The following is an 18,223-nucleotide window of genomic DNA, read 5'->3' as shown; positions in this document are numbered from 1 at the left end:
TCATTAGAGAAATGCAAATCAAAACTACAATGTGGTATCACCTCACACCAGTCAGAATGGGCATCATCAAAAAATCTACAAACAATAAATGCTGGAGAGCGTGTGGAGAAAAGGGAACCCTCTTACACTGTTGGTGGGAATGTAAATTGATACAGCCACTATGGAGAACAGTATGGAGGTTCCTTAAAAAACTAAAAATAGAACTACCATATGACCCAGCAATCCCACTACTGGGCATATACCCTGCAGCTCTATTTACAACAGCCAAGACATGGAAGCAACCTAAGTGTCTGTTGACAGATGAATGGATAAAGAAGATGTGGCACATATATACAATGGAATACTACTCAGCCATAAAAGGGAACAAACTGAGTTATTTTTAGTGAGGTGGATGGACCTATATGGGGAAAAAAAAAAAAAGTGGTCATGAAGAACCTAGGGGCAAGACAGGAATAAAGACGCAGACCTACTAGAGAATGGACTTGAGGACACGGGGAGGGGGAAGGGTAAACTGGGACAAAGTGAGAGAGTGGCATGTACATATACACAGTACCAAATGTAAAATCGATAGCTAGTGAGAAGCAGCCGCATAGCACAGGAGATCAGCTCAGTGCTTTGTGACCACCTGGAGGGGTGGGATAGGGAGGGTGGGAGGGAGGGAGACGCAAGAGGGAAGAGATATGGGGATATATGTATATGTATAGCTGTTCCACTTTGTTATAAAGCAGAAACTAACACACCTTTGTAAAGCAATTATACTCCAATAAAGATGTTAACAAAACAAAAGCAAAACAAACAAACCAAAAGAAAGGCCTTCTGATGTAATAAGTGCCATAACTGAACAGATATAGATCCCACACCATTTTACCAACAAGATTAAGAGAAGGAAGAAGAAACTTTAAGAGGATTCAACCCATAAATATATGATAAATTATGTTAAAGGCATGGGGAATATTAAGGGGGGGAGGCAACCCTTTCTTCAAGTAGTTCAGCATTTATCTGGGAAATTAATAATGTATATATAAAAATTTAACGGGCAAATGTATATAATGACATTAAGTCATGTAGGAAAAACAGGATAAAGTTGTTAATTCCTGAAGGGATGATTTTAGGATAAGTTCCTGGAATAAGTAGGTTTTGTCCTAAAATCTTGAAAGATGATTAGAACTTAAACAGGTAACAGGTATGAATGTGGAAGATCAAACAGTGGGGAAGCAGAAAAGCATTTGGGAAAATCATACAGTAGGCTGGCAAAACTAATGTAGTACAAGAAAGAAAAGAGCATGAAACAGTCACACTATGAAAAGCTTCTAACCGTAAGTTAAGGTGTTTAGTTTGATTATACAGTCAGGAGAAATACATCAAAACTTCTGGTACAGTCCACTGTTCTGAAACACTTCCTCTTCTTCATCTGTCAGATAAACTGGATCTTCCTTCAAGGTCCAGTTCAAATGTAATTTCCATGGTGAAGCTTTCCCAAAGTTGCAGTGCCGTCAAAGGCTCCTTTCTCTGTATCCACAGCACTCTGTGCTGACCTCTGTTACACTGGGTAGTGATTGCCAAACACTGAATGAGAATTAACGGGCAGCTTGGTGAAAAGACAGCAGTTTACACTTTAGCTTCTAGGAATCAGCAGAGTGAGCCAATTTACACCCTAAGAACGAAAGTCATAAGACCACCTCCTTACATTGGGACGGGATTCTATAAAAATATTTTTTTTACTTTCCCTAGCATGTCACCAAGGTTCTCCCTAGTGAGCTGAGTCCGTTAAGCACAAATAACTATGATTTGCTAAGTTCTACTTTTAGAACCAACAACTGAAAAAACATATAATGTAATGATATACCAAAATTATAAAAAGCATTAAACTAACAGCTGTTTTTCACTCAATTAACTTCTGGAATATTTGAGCATATAGTCAAGTTTCCTTCTCTTTAGATACTTAGGTCCACAACCTTCAGCTTTCTTTTTATCTCATACATTCACCAGGCAAACATACCTGTTCAATAAGGTCAAACCAAGGCACTTTCAAATGAAAGTATACTGTAATTCAATACCGACAGTGTTGCTCTCCCACAGAAGTACCTCGCTCTCACCTACAAATAGGCCCAGTTTGGAATGGATAGCAAGAACAGACTTCTAAATGGCTTGTCAGAAATAACAATATTGATATTTCTTTTCCAACACCCCTTTCCTCATTCCTGCCTAAAGTTCTTCCAAGCAATTCTGAAAAGAGTACGAATTGATATAAGGGAAAATGATCAAGGTGGTGGAAACCACACATTAATGGTGTCAGTTTCTTTAGACGACTACATTAATAACCACAGACCATAACTAAAAACAGGAAATACATTCTAATCTGATACCTTCAAACAGTGATTTTATAAAGACCAACCAATTAAACCAATATAGGATCATAAAACAGAACAAATTATTTTAAAGATACAAATACTTCTTAACTTTGAAAAGTCAAAATCCCAACAGAGTTATGTAACTTAACAAGTCAGTTCTAAAATTCATTCAAAACTCTATCCCAATTTTGGAGGGGGGAAGAATATCTTTATCAGATATCAAATCTATGAAGTGATACTAATGAAAGCAATGTGAGATTGGCACAATACAAAACAGGTAAATGGAATAAAATACACTAGGGCAAGTTCAAAACTAAAGTCTATACATATGGTTATTTAGTATACAACAGAGGCAGCAGTCTAAGTGTGGAAATCATAAAACACTCAATAAATGGTGAAGGGCCAATATCCCCATTTGTGGGAGAGGAGAGTCGTCAGATCCCTATACCTCACATCCTACAAAAGTAGATTTCAGGGCTTCCCTGGTGGTGCAGTGGTTAAGAATCCACCTGCCAATGCAGGGGACACAGGTTCGAGCCCTGGTCCGGGAAGATCCTACATGCCGCGGAGCAACTAAGCCCATACTCTACAACTACTGAGCCTGCGCTCTAGAGCCCGCGCTCTAGAGGCCGTGAGCCACAACTACTGAAGCCCACTAGCCTAGAGCCTGTGCTCTGCAACAAGAAAAGCCACCACAGTGAGAAGCCCACACACCACAACCAAGAGGAGCTCCCGCTCGCCGCAACTAGAGAAAGCCCACACACAGCAACGAAGACCCAACACAACCAAAAATAAATAAAATAAATTAATTTTTTTTAAAAAAAGTAGATTTCATATGGACTAAGGAGTTAAACCTATAAAATATACTAGAAGAAAATATAAGAGAATATTTAATAGTTTTAGGGGTAAGAAAAGCTTTCCTAAACGAAAATCACCAAAAAAACTGGTAAATTTTATGACATAAATATTTAAAATTTCTATAGGGCACAAGATATCATATTGTTAAAAGACAGTACCAGATTGGGACAAAATATCTGCATCACATGTCATAAAAAGAGAGTTAACCATTGACTGTACAGTGAATTAGAAGACAATGACACTGATGTAAATTTATAATATATAAAGAACTACCAGGCAAAAGGATATTATTAATTCAAAGAAAATTCAAATCAACAATAAATAAAGCTAATGGAACAATCGCACAACCTCAATACTAGTAGTCAAGAAAATGCAAATTAAATGGTAAAATTTAATTTTTTTAATGTAATTTTTTTCACCCAAAAGACTGAGCAAAAAAAGGATTTCTGTTAGTGACGGTTTGAGAAATATACTGTTAGTGGTAGTAGAAACTGATACAGTTTTTTGAATATACTTTTAGTAAACTCAGTAATTCTACTTTTAAAAATTTACTACAGAAATAGTCATACAAGTGTACAAAGATACACTACAAACTTCATGCGCGTGCACGTGAAGTAATAAAATGACAGTGCTCAGTAAATATTACTATGTGCCAGGCACAGTTCTAAGAACTTTATATACATCAACACATTTAATTGTCACAACCCTAACTACAATACCAAGTCTGTTATTATGATCCCTGTTTTGCAGGTAAGGAAACTAAGACACAGGGAGGTTAAGTAACTTGCCCAAGGTCACAGAGAAAATAAGTAGTGGAGCAAAGATTCAAATCCAGGTGCTCTGACTCCAGTATCTGAGCTCTTAACCATTATAGGTCTATTGCCTCCCAAACAAGGATATTCATTTATAATATATTAGCAAACTAGTGGGAATAGCCAATTGCTCATGATCAAATACTGGTAAAATAAATTATAATCCATCCACCATGTAGAAAAATAAATGATGCAGAGCCGGCATACAAACACACAAATATTTATAATACATTAAGTGAAAATAAGTCACAAAAAAGATATTACATTCTTTCATTTGTATCTTAAAAACAACCTGTGTATATAGGTTGGTATGTATGTATATTGTTCTTTTGTTTAGGCCTTGGTCCAAAAAATTACACATCAAATAGTCAATACTGGTATCTTCTGGGGAGAACAGGATTAGGGACAGTAACTGAAAAGAGACTCTCACGATTTACTTTCTTTTTCTATTAGATGACTTGTTTTATAATTGGCATGCTACGACTTTTATACCAAAAACAAATTTAAGGAAACAAAAAACAACAAAGTAGAGCTACATCTACTTAATAGATAAGATGCTAATAAATCTGACACTACTGGATCTACCCCTGCAAGCATCAAGTTAAGTTTGCTGTGCTCATGGCCACAGATGGAAAAACCCTAAACCTGGCCAACTGATTATAATATAGTACAATCAGCATACATCATGGCAAGAGTATTCAACATCATTAGTGAGAGTCAAACTGCTTGGGTTCAAGTTGTAGCTCCAATATTTACCAACTGTATGTATGACTTCGGGTAAGTCACTCAACCTATCTATTCTCTCAATTTCCTCATTGTAAAATAGGGATGATAGTATTTGCCCTATGTTTCACATTTGTTAAGTCCTTATAATAATATCTGAAAAAACTAATACATATTCATTTTGTTAGATAAAAGATAAACAACTTTTTATAAATAAATAAATAGATAAATAAATAAGAAAAAATATATACGTGCATTGTGATGTTAATGCATCTCCCTATCCAAAGTCATTAATAACCTCTCCAAGTTAAACTAAGTACATCACAGATGGTAAGGGTAGGTACTGTCTTGGAAAACTTATTCTAAGCCTATATAGATACATGTATGAATGCTGCACCATGATGTAAAACGTATTTCTTATGGTTAAAGAGTGTCAAAGCCAGTGCACTGGAAGCATATACCAGTGAGTGGCTTAGAGCTCTGTCCCCTGTGGCCACATCCCAAGAACAAACCTCACCACATCTTTCATCTTCGAGGGCTGCACAGTAAACACACAGTTTTCAAACCTTAACGTATACAGAAACATACTGTTTTAAAACAAATTCAAAACACTTTCTCCTTCTAAAATGTCTTTTCTATTGTCCCTAGATTAAATCCATAAACTATTTTTAATTGGGATGCAATCTTCTCCCTCACACTTTTTTCCTCCCTAGCCAAAGCTCACCTTGATTTTACAGCACCTTAATCGAAATTCTCACCGTTTGTAGGTTTATTTATAAATGTTTTATTCTGTCTCTTCACTCAACAGTACAATACAAAGAACTAAGAAATTACAATACCCTGCCAAAAGTAAGAATCACCTAGAATAAAAGCATGATACATTATAATTGGCCTATTAAAGTTAGATATTTAGGATTAGGCTTACTTCAATATTCAAATCAACTTTATTAGACATTATTTTAAGTCTACTAGCCCTCAAAATATTTTTCCCAGTACAATGAATCTTTCTAACACATGATTTCTCTCACATCACGTCTTACATTCCCAAATAACCTGTTCAAAATGAAGTAAATTATCAAGTCCCAAGAACCTCTAGTGGGGAGGGAGGAGACCAGAATTAACTCAGTCCTTTTCTCGTTATCTCTTGGATCTTTCTTACACTCTAGAAATAGTAATTTACACATCTTGTACAAATTCAATAAAAGAAAGCCAATTTAGAAATTCTTCAGTTCAATCCCTTCATTCAGCAGATGATGAAATCAGGATCTAGAGAAGTTAAGTAACTTCCTCAGAGTCACATGCTTTGGACTGAAATGATGTCTGATAATGAGACTGCTAACATCTTTCCATCCCCTTGAAGGAATAGTCCAGGATTATAAATCTTAATTAACCACATATATTAAAACTGTGTAATTGCAAGCAACTATTACAATCACCAGTCCTAAGAAAAATTTACATGTCTTGTCAGTATGTCATCTAGAACTTTTCAAAGTACTCTGAAATAATTACTTAAGGTATTTCCTGTTAAGTCTCATTTTACAGAAAAACAAGCTAACCCCAATAGTATTATATCCTTGTTACCACATCAAAGCTAAGGATAAGATTCTTTCTTAATGAATTAACTAGTACTTAACACATAAAATCACATTACCTCCACATTTTTAATATCTGAATTTTTACATTAATAAAGTTTCTCCTACTGTCTTTTAAAGGAAATAATTTTGAGACAAATAGAAAAAGTAAAATAATAAATTTATTAAAATCTGATTTTCTCTAAGTCTCATTCATACCTGTTGTTCATCCTCCATGACGTTACTAGCAAATTCAAATACTAGGTCGTTCTGTTGGACAACAGCAGCCATAATAAAGCATTCCCCTTAGATCCACATGAGAAAAATTCCAAACAGGTTCAAGTACCAGGCAGCAGAGTCCAGTGACCAATTTGTGTAAATAACCCAAGCTAAGTCTGTGAAGTTACTGTATACCAGGTTTTCTTTAAGGAAGGTGCTTCAAATTTTCTTGGTTCACTGGGATTTTACTTAAATTGAGGCAATTTTTCTGAAATTTTTCTTCTCTAGAACTTCTTGACCTGAAAAACATAAGTTAGTTATGAGAAAGCAATCATACTATTTTGAATATAACAGTTAATACAGACAGCAATGTCTCCAAAGCATTTTTTTGTTAATGTTTTTAAACAAAACCAACATGACTAGTGAATACAGGGTTGTTGTTTTTTTTAAAAAAAACTAGACATATATTTTCTTTTAAGATTTCATTCCTGCTAAGATAAGATCACCTCTCATTACTGAAAATTGAAGCCATTCTCCCCCCACCCGAACCCCCATTAAACTACAAAGTACTATTTATTAAAAAAAAAAAAATCTACCCAGCCATAACTAGGTTTTTTTAATTGCAATAAAGCATATATAAACAATTTCCTTCTTTCTACTAACCTAGCAAACCACACACATAGGAATTCCTACTCCATGAGTAATTTCATAACATATATTTTTGCCTTAATAGAAACATTCAGACAGTATCCTTGTTAGGCCTAATATATATAAGGATTTAAAATCTGTCTAATACATTTAAAGTTTAATAGTACTATTTTAAGAGCTTTTAAAAATAAGCAGAAATAAAGCTCACTCTTTCTGTTCTTTAAAAAGGTTTCTGATAAGTAGAATGCTTTACCATGCTTAAGCCTGTCTTCGGTGGCTTCTTTTTTAATGCACTGAAATGTATCCTTATCTCTAGCACAGGCTTGCAAGCAACAGGAAGGAAACAGCACTTGACCACGTCATGGCAAATTAGAACATGCAAAGAAGTGCACTTTACAATAGAAAAACAGAAACGCAACTTAAGAGTGAAAACAATTTCGCAGCAGAGGGAGAAAAACTTTAAAGAGTGCCTGCCAAAGATGTTTGCATATTTAACAATATATTTTTTTAAAGTTACCACTACTAACAAAAGTAAAGGGAAATTAAAAGTTTATCACAATTTTATTAAATATTGCTTCATACGGTTATGGCCATAAATATGACATGAAAAGACAAAGACATAAAAATAAGCACATTAAATAACATCTAGTTCTTTGAAACAGCATTTACAATTTTAATTTTAAAGAGACAAGTTCAGGAATGAAGCTGATCTCGTGAAATCAGTTTCCCTGAAAACTTAAATCCAGCCAGTATGTGCTAGCTAAATCACATACTCATTTTCCTAATTTCAGTAAAGCCAATTTCGTATATATTGCAGACTCTAGGGGGTCATCATGGATGACTGTGGTTTCCCTAACAGGAAATCCAAAAAAAAAGTTAAGAATTCAATTCAATTCAATATTTCTACTCACTAAATTCTAACCCAGCAGTTTCCCACACCCACTCCATCTCTTTTAATAAAGACTTCAACTCCAACACTGGGAAAGTATTTTTAGCACTGTAGTTTTTGAGTACTGTACCATGTCTGGTGCGGGGGAAAGTACTTCGACCAAAATTCATCAGACAGACATAGAAACATAAAACATACATACAATATTTTCCTTTAAACTCTCACCCAATTCTTCTGTACTAGGCTTTCCTTCTTAGGTCCTCCACACAAACTACATTCATTCTTACCTCCATTTTCAACTTCTACTATTCCCCATTCCTGGAATTCCCCTCCCACTTCTCAGTACCCATTCCCATCTTCTCTATCTTTCAATGCTCAAGTCCCATTTCTTTCACAGAGCCTCCCAACCTCTATGCCTTGACCTACATGGGCCTTCAAAAATACAGTACTTATTGCCCCTACCACCAAATTAGCACTAACTGTACACTGTCTCACACTTGAAAATTATGTCCCCCTAATTCAACTGAGTACGTGTTTCAGTATCTATTATTTGCAAAGCTATGTACCAGGCACCAAAATAATTAGAGCAAAACTTCTCTGGGTAAATAACCATTGTCTAAAGTTTCTTCTGTACCTACCAAACCTCTGCGGTTTGGTAATAATAATAAAAAGGATTATATTAATGATAATAATATAATACTAATAATAAAAAGGATAATATTGACAGATATTGTTTTGAAAATCTATCACAGATATTTACGCTCTATGTATGTTCTTTGAAAGAATTACTGTAGTACTTTTGATAAGACGGAAATCATTATTCTAAACTTAAAGAACCACAGTAAGAAAGTATAACCAGAATCAAGGGATGTTTCCTGATAGGAAAATTTCTCTGTAAAAGGTTAGATTCCAAAAGACTATTCCAAAATCCATTTATTCATAAATACAAAGGTGACACTGTCCCAATGACCAGTATGAACACATCTGTGTAAAGTTTCACTTTCTTTTCCATTGCAGTCACAAACCTTTTCTTACTAGCACTTCCACAGTGCTACTGTTCTTTAATAAATGTTTTTTTTAGTCTCAAAAATAAGGACAAGCAATCAACATACCTATATCTTACAGTACACACTAGGAACCAACAGTAATCAACCGAAACTGAAATGACAGCCCATCATCACTAAGCCTTTGTTAGGATAGGAAGAGATACCTTCACTCTGTTCATTTCTATATAGAAGTTCATAAACTGAAAATGTGTAAGTAAAGGAAAGCTCCTCCATTATTTTATTGGCTTCATTAGTCCTCTGACCCTCTGTCTTCTTTCACTCTATCCCACTGCTCTTCCTCTTCTCTGAGTAGTTATACAGCCTACGGCACCAAGGTGGTTCTTGGGAAGAATTTTTCTAATTCCTGATCCAGAGGTACCACCCATACATATTAGAGGTACTTAAGTAACACAGCCTCAGTGTATTAAAATTTTTTCAGCAAGAGATGAGACTAGACACCTAGATCAATGATTCAATTTTTCATGAGTAAACTGAGTTCTGTGTCCAGGGTCTCACAATCTGAAAGCATTAACAGAATTATAACTAGAATCTTCATCTCCTCAATCAGGACTCTGTCCATGACTACAATACACAGCCTCTAAATCTACCCAAATCCTTTATGCTGTAATAGTTCAGAACACAGGTTTCTTTTTCTTTTTAAGGTTTTTTTCTTATTATTTATTTATTTAGGCCGCACCGTGCAGCTTGCAGGATCTTAGTTCCCCGGCCAGGGATGGAAATCGTGTCCCCTGCAGTGGAAGCACGGAGTCTTAACCACTGAACTGCCATGCTAGGGAATTCCCTAGAACACAGGTTTCTAAGTAAATACATATATCAAATTAGAAAAAACAAACTTCCTTCTCTAGTTCAGCTCCCGATGTCCAAATCCACTCACTAAACTGTCTAGTGGATAAGTCCGCGTCAGTGCTCCTCACAGTCAACGTGTCTACAACATGTCCAAAACTAAACTTATCATTTTACTCCTCAAATCTGCTCTAGTGTGGAAAAAACATGGGTACTCAGCGTAAAGTAGAGGCCTTTTTTCTACTCTAACAAAATTATAAGGTCTTCAGGAAATTTAAAAATTGGTTGAATTACTAACCATTAGCTATATGTATTATATTCAGGAACACTTTGCTGTATTAATAGTTTCCAAACATATTTCATTTTCAAAGTGTCACTTAGTCTTTATAAAATAACAAGTAAAAAGTGAAAACTATTAATTCAACACAAAGACACAGACAGTTAACTTACTTCACAGTTTTGTGCAGTCATCCAGTTGGGAATCCATCAAATAATAAAAACTCCCCAAGCTGGCTGTCATATCTTTCAACTCGGTAAGGACCATATTCTTATTCTTCAAGGAGACATGCCAAAGGAATATCTCATCAATGAGGTCCTCACCGCTTATTGCCAAACTAAGCTTCAAATTTAAGGTAAAGTAGTAGCTCAAGCAAAATGGTTAGAAGCACAGGCTCTGGAATCAGACCACTTGGGTTTGAATCTTCTGCACTGTGACTTTGGACAAGTTACTTACTTAGTGTCAGTGTCTTCTTTCTGCAAAATAGGTATAAGCCACAGTTTTCTCATTCTGTAAAATGGGCATAACACCACCAACATCTAGAGTTTCTGTGAAGATGAGATGCGAATGTATGTGCAGAATGCTTGGCATATAAATTTTACTCAATAAACATTAGCTTCATTATAATCTATGTACAGTGCAAGAGATATGTAACACATGCTTGCCAGATAACAAATTATTCCTTAAGTCTCATTTCCATACTCCCTAGGAGTCTCCTTTACCACAGCTATTTGCTAGACTCCAACAAAGAACACTATAGCCCCATTATCAACAAAAGTATAATTCTACTCCAGTGCCTAAAAATTTGGCACCTGTTTGATAAATCCAGTTGCTTCAAGGTTAGGACCACACCCTGTCTGGCAAGGCTCCCTTAACACAGAGTTCCATTATGTCCCTAATCCAAACAAAATGAATTTACTGATTGTAAATACAAAACCCTTAGCCACATTACTGGCTACTACAGCCAACTCAATGGTTAATTGTTATATAACTTATTATAAAAGATTTCAGGTATTATAAACATATGATAGTCAAAATCAGTTTTTAATACTTTTCACACTTGCCTTCTAATCCCTAATTGAATGCAAATTTAAGTTCCCTTCAAAAGGGCTTTAAACACAAAGGTCTATAAACCCATTAATTCATAATGATACTTTTAAATAATCACTGCCAACCTTTGGAATTTATTAGGCTACCAACTCATTACGCTCAATATGAAAACTGACAAAGGGAACCAATCAAATAAAAGAGGAACAAGTTTTTAGATTAGACAGTTCTGGCCCAAAGAAGGTAAAATACACCAACTTAGAGCAATTGGGTGGTTGAATGACTACCTTTAATTTGAATGACTATCTCTAATAAAGTATTCAGACTCTGTGTGTGTGTGTGTTTGTGTATTTATAAGGTGGGGAGTATCTAAAGAACTGGAACTATGTAGTAACCCCAGATGCCAAGTACCTGAACGGAAAGTATTTTTATATGAAGTGGTAACCTGATAAACCACCCTTTTCAGCATACAGATACACCCATCGTAAGAACAGGAAGTATATTGGAAAAACCATGAAACTAGAAGAAATACAATAAAAACTAAAGAAAATAGAGCAAGAAACGTGAGAGAAGAGAAGCTATTCAAGTTAGAAATGAGAAGCAAGCAATAAATCCATAAACTGTAATGAATGGAATTCTTCTGTAACAGACCATAGTTAGGCCTTTCCAGTTGTTTTCTAGTATGGTAGAATGCTTTATATTAGCTCCCAGCAGAAATGAAAATAATAAATCAGTGGTAACAAGATAAATTCTATACAATCTTCCGAGGGTCTGCCCATTCTCAATCTGAAAAGTGTGGAATCATACACTTTTAGAACTAAAAAAGATGTAAGGATTACCTAGGACAATGCATTTGTTGAACAGTTAGAGAATTTGGGCCTAGCCCAGTCTGACTTGTCCAAGGTCACACAGACAGTTAATGACAAAGAAAGCAACAATTCTCTATTTTTCCCCAATTCCCAGCCCAATTCTCTACATTAATAGAACTTCATTAGTATTTTTCATTAGTAGAATATCTGGACAAATAAGAAATCCCTTACATATATTTGCTACCTGGTAAATCATTTTCCACATTTTTATGTGGAATAACTGAAAAAGAGGAGTTTCTAGATTTTTCTATTATTGCTTTAAATCTTAAAATTTTACTATTGTTGTTCGTTTCCAAGTTCTATCATATCATACTATCTTGCTTTACCTTTCACTCAGCCTAAAAAAGTGAAAAGGAAACATCAGTAAGCCTTTTTGTAAAGCTACCACAATAACTCATTAAAATACTTTAAAATAAATTTTATTGACATTTTTCTTGCTAGTTCTTTGAATACACTATTGCTATCACACTAAAAACTTGTAGATAAGAAAAAAAAATAATAAACACATCAAAATGTAGTTACAGTTAAGTAACCAGACTTTAACCTCCCCCAACAAGGGTAGACCCTCAGTTTCTACTGAATAAGGAAACAAACAAACAAAAAAAGACACTAATTGTAAAATAAATCTCACTGCATAGCACTCTCTAAATCATGTACTCTATACACAAAATAGAAGAGAAAAAAATACAAGTAAATGTCACAGAGGAGCAAATCATTCCCTACTGCATTCAGGGTTCTCTTAATTCAAAAAGAAAATGTTCTATACTACCACCTTTAACTCATTTCAAATATTCAAGGAATTCAAGAAAATGTAGAAAAAGTTTAAAAATATGTTCTTGGAATCATATAAGTACCATATATATAACCATCTGTATCTTTTAAGTAGCTCTGCTGCTTTAGGCATCTTTCATTGAAACTGAGGGGGAGGGCAGGGGAAGTGAAGTACTTAGATCTTTTTCAAAAGTATATTTTTATTTCCATGTGAATGAAACACAAATTGATGTTTTTTGTATTCTGGTGATATATGCAAAGCCAAAGCAGGCCTTGGAAACCTGAATAAGCTCACCTTAGCTTCAACCATGCTAAAGTGAAACAACAACAACAACAACAAAAACCCCACAAAGTCAATATGATCAAGGGAACAGGCTGACTTCTCTATGCTTGGCCTTTTTGCTGACACCCCAGAACAGTTCCAGTACTCAGAGGACAGGCTGCAATTACTCACTCCCCAGACCTGAAAGGCCGGTTCTTTCACATTGTTCTCCACTTCCCATCATTGGCCACTTGGGCCTACCTGGTGTCACATTACACTCAGGCAGCATTTGTAGCACCTTGCAAAACCATATCACATACCTAGACCTGTTCTTACCTGTGGTCTCAAGATTAACCCTTTTTCTGAGCATGTTCTGAAAACAAGAGAATTTAAAACCAAAGAGAAATACCCAACAGTAATCAGATAGTCTTTTAACCTTGGTCATGAAAAAAAAAAATTTACTTTCCCCAAGTGGCTGAAAGTGATAATTGTCAAAAATGTCATTTATTGGTGTTTTTATTATGCAAATAAACTGACTGAAGGAACTTTCTTTCCTCCAGCACGCAAAATCTAAACTCCGACAAAACACACCTAGCTCGGGAACACAAATATGCTGAAATGTGCTTATCAGCAAGACCTGATCAGGCAGTTAACATTTTTCTTTCTGTAACAAACAAGAATCAGCTCACAAGAAAACTGTTTCATTTCTGTGGTTGTTTATTCCCCTGTTTAATATTATCATCAGAGAAAAGATACGCTCTAGTCCAATGGTTCCCTCACCTGAGAATATGGCAGATTCCCATCAATAACAGTGTTTCCTTCTGGCCCAAAGTGAAGGGGAAAAGCCAGGGATGTTGCTGTGAAGTCCCACAGGAGATTTTGCTACAGGACACAGCTCCTGCCATCTCTAACTCCCACACTACACAATACTCTTCTAGAAGAGACTGTTACTCTGTCATGAGAAGTTTCACTCTTAGGAAGAGACACACCATCAGGTGAAAACAAAATCAAAGGTTACACGAAAAGCTTAACGGCCACAGATTGTATTTTTAGGTGATAGGAGCTCTGTGTTCACTTGATGGGTCATTACTACCTTTACTCTAGCTCCCCTTGTGGTTCTTCACCCTGCAATAGGAGTAATTAACCAAAAATGAAAATATGATCAACTTACTTCTCTACTTAAAACTAATCAACGCAACACTGTAAATCAAGTATACTTCAATTAAAAAAAAAAAAAAAGGGACTTCCCTGGTGACGCAGTGGTTAAGAATCCGCCTGCTAATGCAGGGGACACGGGCTCAAGCCCTGGTCCGGGAAGATCCCACATGCTGCGGAGCAACTAAGCCTGTGTGCCACAACTATGGAGCCTGTGCTCTAGAGCCCGCAAGCCACAACTACTGAGCCCACGTGCCACAACTACTGAAGCCTGCGCGCCTAGAGCCCATGCTCCGCAACAAGAGAAGCCACCACAATAAGAAGCCCACGCACTGCAACGAAGAGTAGCCCCCATGTACCACAACTAGAGAAAGCCCGCGTGCAGCAACAAAGACACAACGCTGCCAAAAATAATTAATTAATTAATTTAAAAAAAAAAAAACTAAGCAGTGGCTTCCACTGCCTATAAGAAAAACTTCAAATTCATTAACAGGGCTGAAGTGGCTCTTCATGATGTCCCAAAAGGTATGAGAAAAATGCAGCCAGTCAGATTTGTAAAAACGGGGTATCTGATCACCTGCACCAGAAGACTGACTGGGAATGTTCACGGACCAAGTTTAAAAAGGACACCTCTGTCACAATTTTTTTACTTCTCTTCACTCCCATCTCAAAAATAGGTACACCAGCATTTCCGCATTTTATAGTCTCTCATGGCCCCCTTACCCCACCCCCGAATTAAAGAAGCCCAAGTCGGCCCTGCCCCAATTCCCCCCAGCACCCTGTATGTACTACCCTTTCCCAGGCTTCATCTGTGCTGAATGATAGGCTCAATCCAGATCTCTCCACATCTTCTTGGGTGATCATAACCTTTTATACCTGTGGCATTTTAGCGGCCTCTTCCAAGTCACAGTGGGACCAGACTTAAGGATATAAACTCTAGAGATGCAAAGCATTTTCACCTTTTCCCAAGTCACCAACAAGTTTGATGGACTCAAAGATCCTTGTGCACAAAACTTCCTGCTCACTATGTGCGAGAATATCCCCAATTTCATAGCATACCCCTTTTCTTCTCTAGATAATAGAAATCTAGTTTAAATAAGTTTGGATATAATCAAAAGATTCTGACGCTCCATGTCAAGATCCTTAAAATGGGATTCCTCCTACTCGTTAAGTAGGAGGCTCGTTAAGTACCTGGCTCGTTAAGTACCTCGTTAAGTACCTGGCTCTCACCTAAGATGCTAAACTCAATGACACCAAAAAAACTAGAAGCAGTAAAACCACAAGATGAGAGATGAGAAAGTGGAGGGGCATGGGCTTAGTATAAATTACACATGTAACTTCGTATCTTCCTATTGTACATATCTTAAGTTGAAGCAAACTTTAAATATCATTCACAAGTAATATAAAGATTTATAATACAGGGAATTCCCTGGCAGTCCAGTGGTTAGGACTCCACGCTTTCACTGCCCAGGGCACGGGTTTGATCCCTGGTCGGGGAACTAAGATCCCACAGGCCGCATGGTGTGGCAAAAAAAAAAAAAAAAAAAAGATTTATAATACAGAACAGTTCAATTTTTAGGCCTTCCACAACATCCATTTTCAGAAGCAACCATGGTCTACTGATTGACTTGGTGGTAAAAAAAAATTGGTGAATATTTAGTGAACTTCCCCTTAGCTCAGCACTGTGGGAAAGACAAAGAGATACTGCATGGGCTTGTTCCTGTGAAGCTCACAATCTAGTTCAGGAAACAAGACCAAGAGAGAAAACAACTGAACACCAAAAGTTAGCATTTAATTAAACGCTAATAAAGCTGATCAATACTGTAGCATTTCAGAAAAGGGGACGGTCAAATGGATCAAGGGAACACTTTAGACAATAAAGGACTTAAACTCAACCTTAAAGTGACATAGGATGTGGAGAGACCACAGGGAAAGGGAAAGTGTGTGTATGTGCATGTTTGCTTATATGTGCATACATGTGTACATATGTGCATGCATGTGTGTGTGTGTGTGTGTGTGTGAGAGAGAGAGAGAGACAGAGACAGAGACAGAGACAGAGAGAAGGCTGAGACACAGAAGAATAAAGAGAATCAAAACCTACCAAAGTAAGTTTGGAGATAGTTAACAGCCTGACCAGAGCTAAGAGTTGACAATGGGAAATAGTAGAAAATGTGGTTAAATAAGCAAAGCAAAACCAATTATGGAGGGTCTTGAAAGTCAGGCAGTGGAATTTAGGCTTGATTTGGAAAGAAGAAGTGCAAAGTTCCTGGAGGTTTTCATATCCGGTTGCAACAACAGAGTGTGGTCCCAAGATTACAAAGCCCAGTGCAAGTGGGATCTGGTAACTACCATCTAAAAATGATGAGGACAGTTTAAACAAACATTCCATAGCTTGACTGCTACACTGATAACTTCTAGCCACTGATGTGTATACTGTCCTCCTTAAATTCTTCATTAATTACTTGTAATAGAGATTCTCAACAATGATTTTTAAACTACCCAGGGTGTGGGGAAGTTATTCAAAACAAACAAAAATCACTAGTTTACTTCAACTTTTTGTTCTCTGCCTAAGGATTGGAAGAAGGGAGAAATAGGAAAATAAAATTTTCAAAAAGATATGACTTATTACGATATAACCTTTCTTACAAGTTCTTCAATTGAACATCAAAATTGTCCTACATCCATTTGGATACCAGTGAAACTTTGAAATCTATGAACTCACTGCATCTATGGATGATTGTATATTGCCATTTAGTATTAAGTATTTTGAAAAGATGATGCTGATTCAGTTAGTGAAGAAGGATATGATACCCATGACAGATGAAAGTTTCTTAGTCACTTAATAGAGACTTCTATCACCAACTTTCAAGGAATCTACTTCCTTCCAGGGTGATGTTTAAAAGAGAGATACTCCTGTAAGAATGTCTAGCTGCATTAAACTTGCTCTTTGTTAGAAGTATTTTCTGCTTTATGGCTTTGCCTTACTCTTTGGAAGTTCAAGAATTCAAAGTTGCTTTAGTAGATATAACAGGCACTTATTAGATTTTTAAAAATACTTTAGCATGAAGACACATCCAGAAATTGTACAACAGCACAATAAGGTCCATTTACGTGATCATTTGTTGGTAATATCTTAGTGTCTAATAAGTGCTTTTACAATTTATAAAGCAAGACATATATACTACTTTACGTAATTCTTAAACATCTCTACAACCACTGATGTTTTTGCACAGATATGAAAAAACCATGATACTTATCCTCAAGGAATTTAAGAAAGAGATAACAAATTAGAAATAAATAAGAAGAAAATAATAGCTACTATTTACATGTGCCAGGCCTTATGCTACAGTATGTTGCTATATCTGTCATTTAATCTTCATATCAGTAATAACCATGCATTGACAAAGCCAACCAAATAAGGGCAAAAGGACTTTGTCATGGTCACCACCATACTCCCACAGCTTACACAGACGGCCCATGGTAACTATTTGTCAAAGGAATACTCAAGATGCTCAGAGAGAGTTTGAGCACGTCTGACTTCAGCTCCTGCTCATTCATCTATTCATACACTCCACTGAGTACCTACAACATGTTAGACTCTATTCTAGGTGGCAGGAATACAGCACAGAACAAAACAGACCAAAACTTCTGCCTTTGAAGGGCTTCTAATGTGGTGATCTTGATGTTCCCCCTCAAAATATTCTGCTTTAAAAATGTGAGACTATCACGCAATACAGTTATCTTACAACCCATGAACAGAAGAAACTCTGCCCCTCTCCTCCCATGTCTAACTTCCAGGTACCTCTTGATCCCTGGCAACTAGACACAGAAAATGTGACCTCTCCCACTCGAAGTGGACAGTAAGAGTTGTGGGAGAATTTCTTACCTTTCAGACCATCTGTAGGCACATAAGGAGAGGCG

At 36.3% G+C, this 18,223-nt stretch overlaps 1 protein-coding gene across 7 annotated transcripts in view; it reads right to left on the bottom strand.

Moving 5' to 3' along the window:
* Window positions 1–18,223, bottom strand: part of ELF1 (E74 like ETS transcription factor 1) — a 105,178-nt gene that overhangs the window by 47,299 nt on the left and 39,656 nt on the right. For 4 of the 7 annotated variants that reach the window (XM_059995548.1, XM_059995554.1, XM_059995549.1 and 1 more), the window contains exon 2: window positions 6,535–6,833. In XM_059995548.1, coding sequence (XP_059851531.1) covers window positions 6,535–6,606 — 72 coding nt within the window. In that variant the 5' untranslated portion in view covers window positions 6,607–6,833. Of the gene's footprint in view, window positions 1–6,534; window positions 6,834–7,435; window positions 8,787–10,371; window positions 10,494–10,654; window positions 10,747–18,223 lie in introns of those variants that run through there. The other 3 variants (XM_059995550.1, XM_059995553.1, XM_059995552.1) reach the window with 3 other exon arrangements.

The sequence above is a fragment of the Delphinus delphis genome, chromosome 18 (genome assembly GCF_949987515.2).
Source record: "Delphinus delphis chromosome 18, mDelDel1.2, whole genome shotgun sequence".
NCBI classification, from domain to species: Eukaryota; Metazoa; Chordata; class Mammalia; order Artiodactyla; family Delphinidae; genus Delphinus; species Delphinus delphis.
This window is presented reverse-complemented; position numbering and strand designations above follow the sequence as displayed.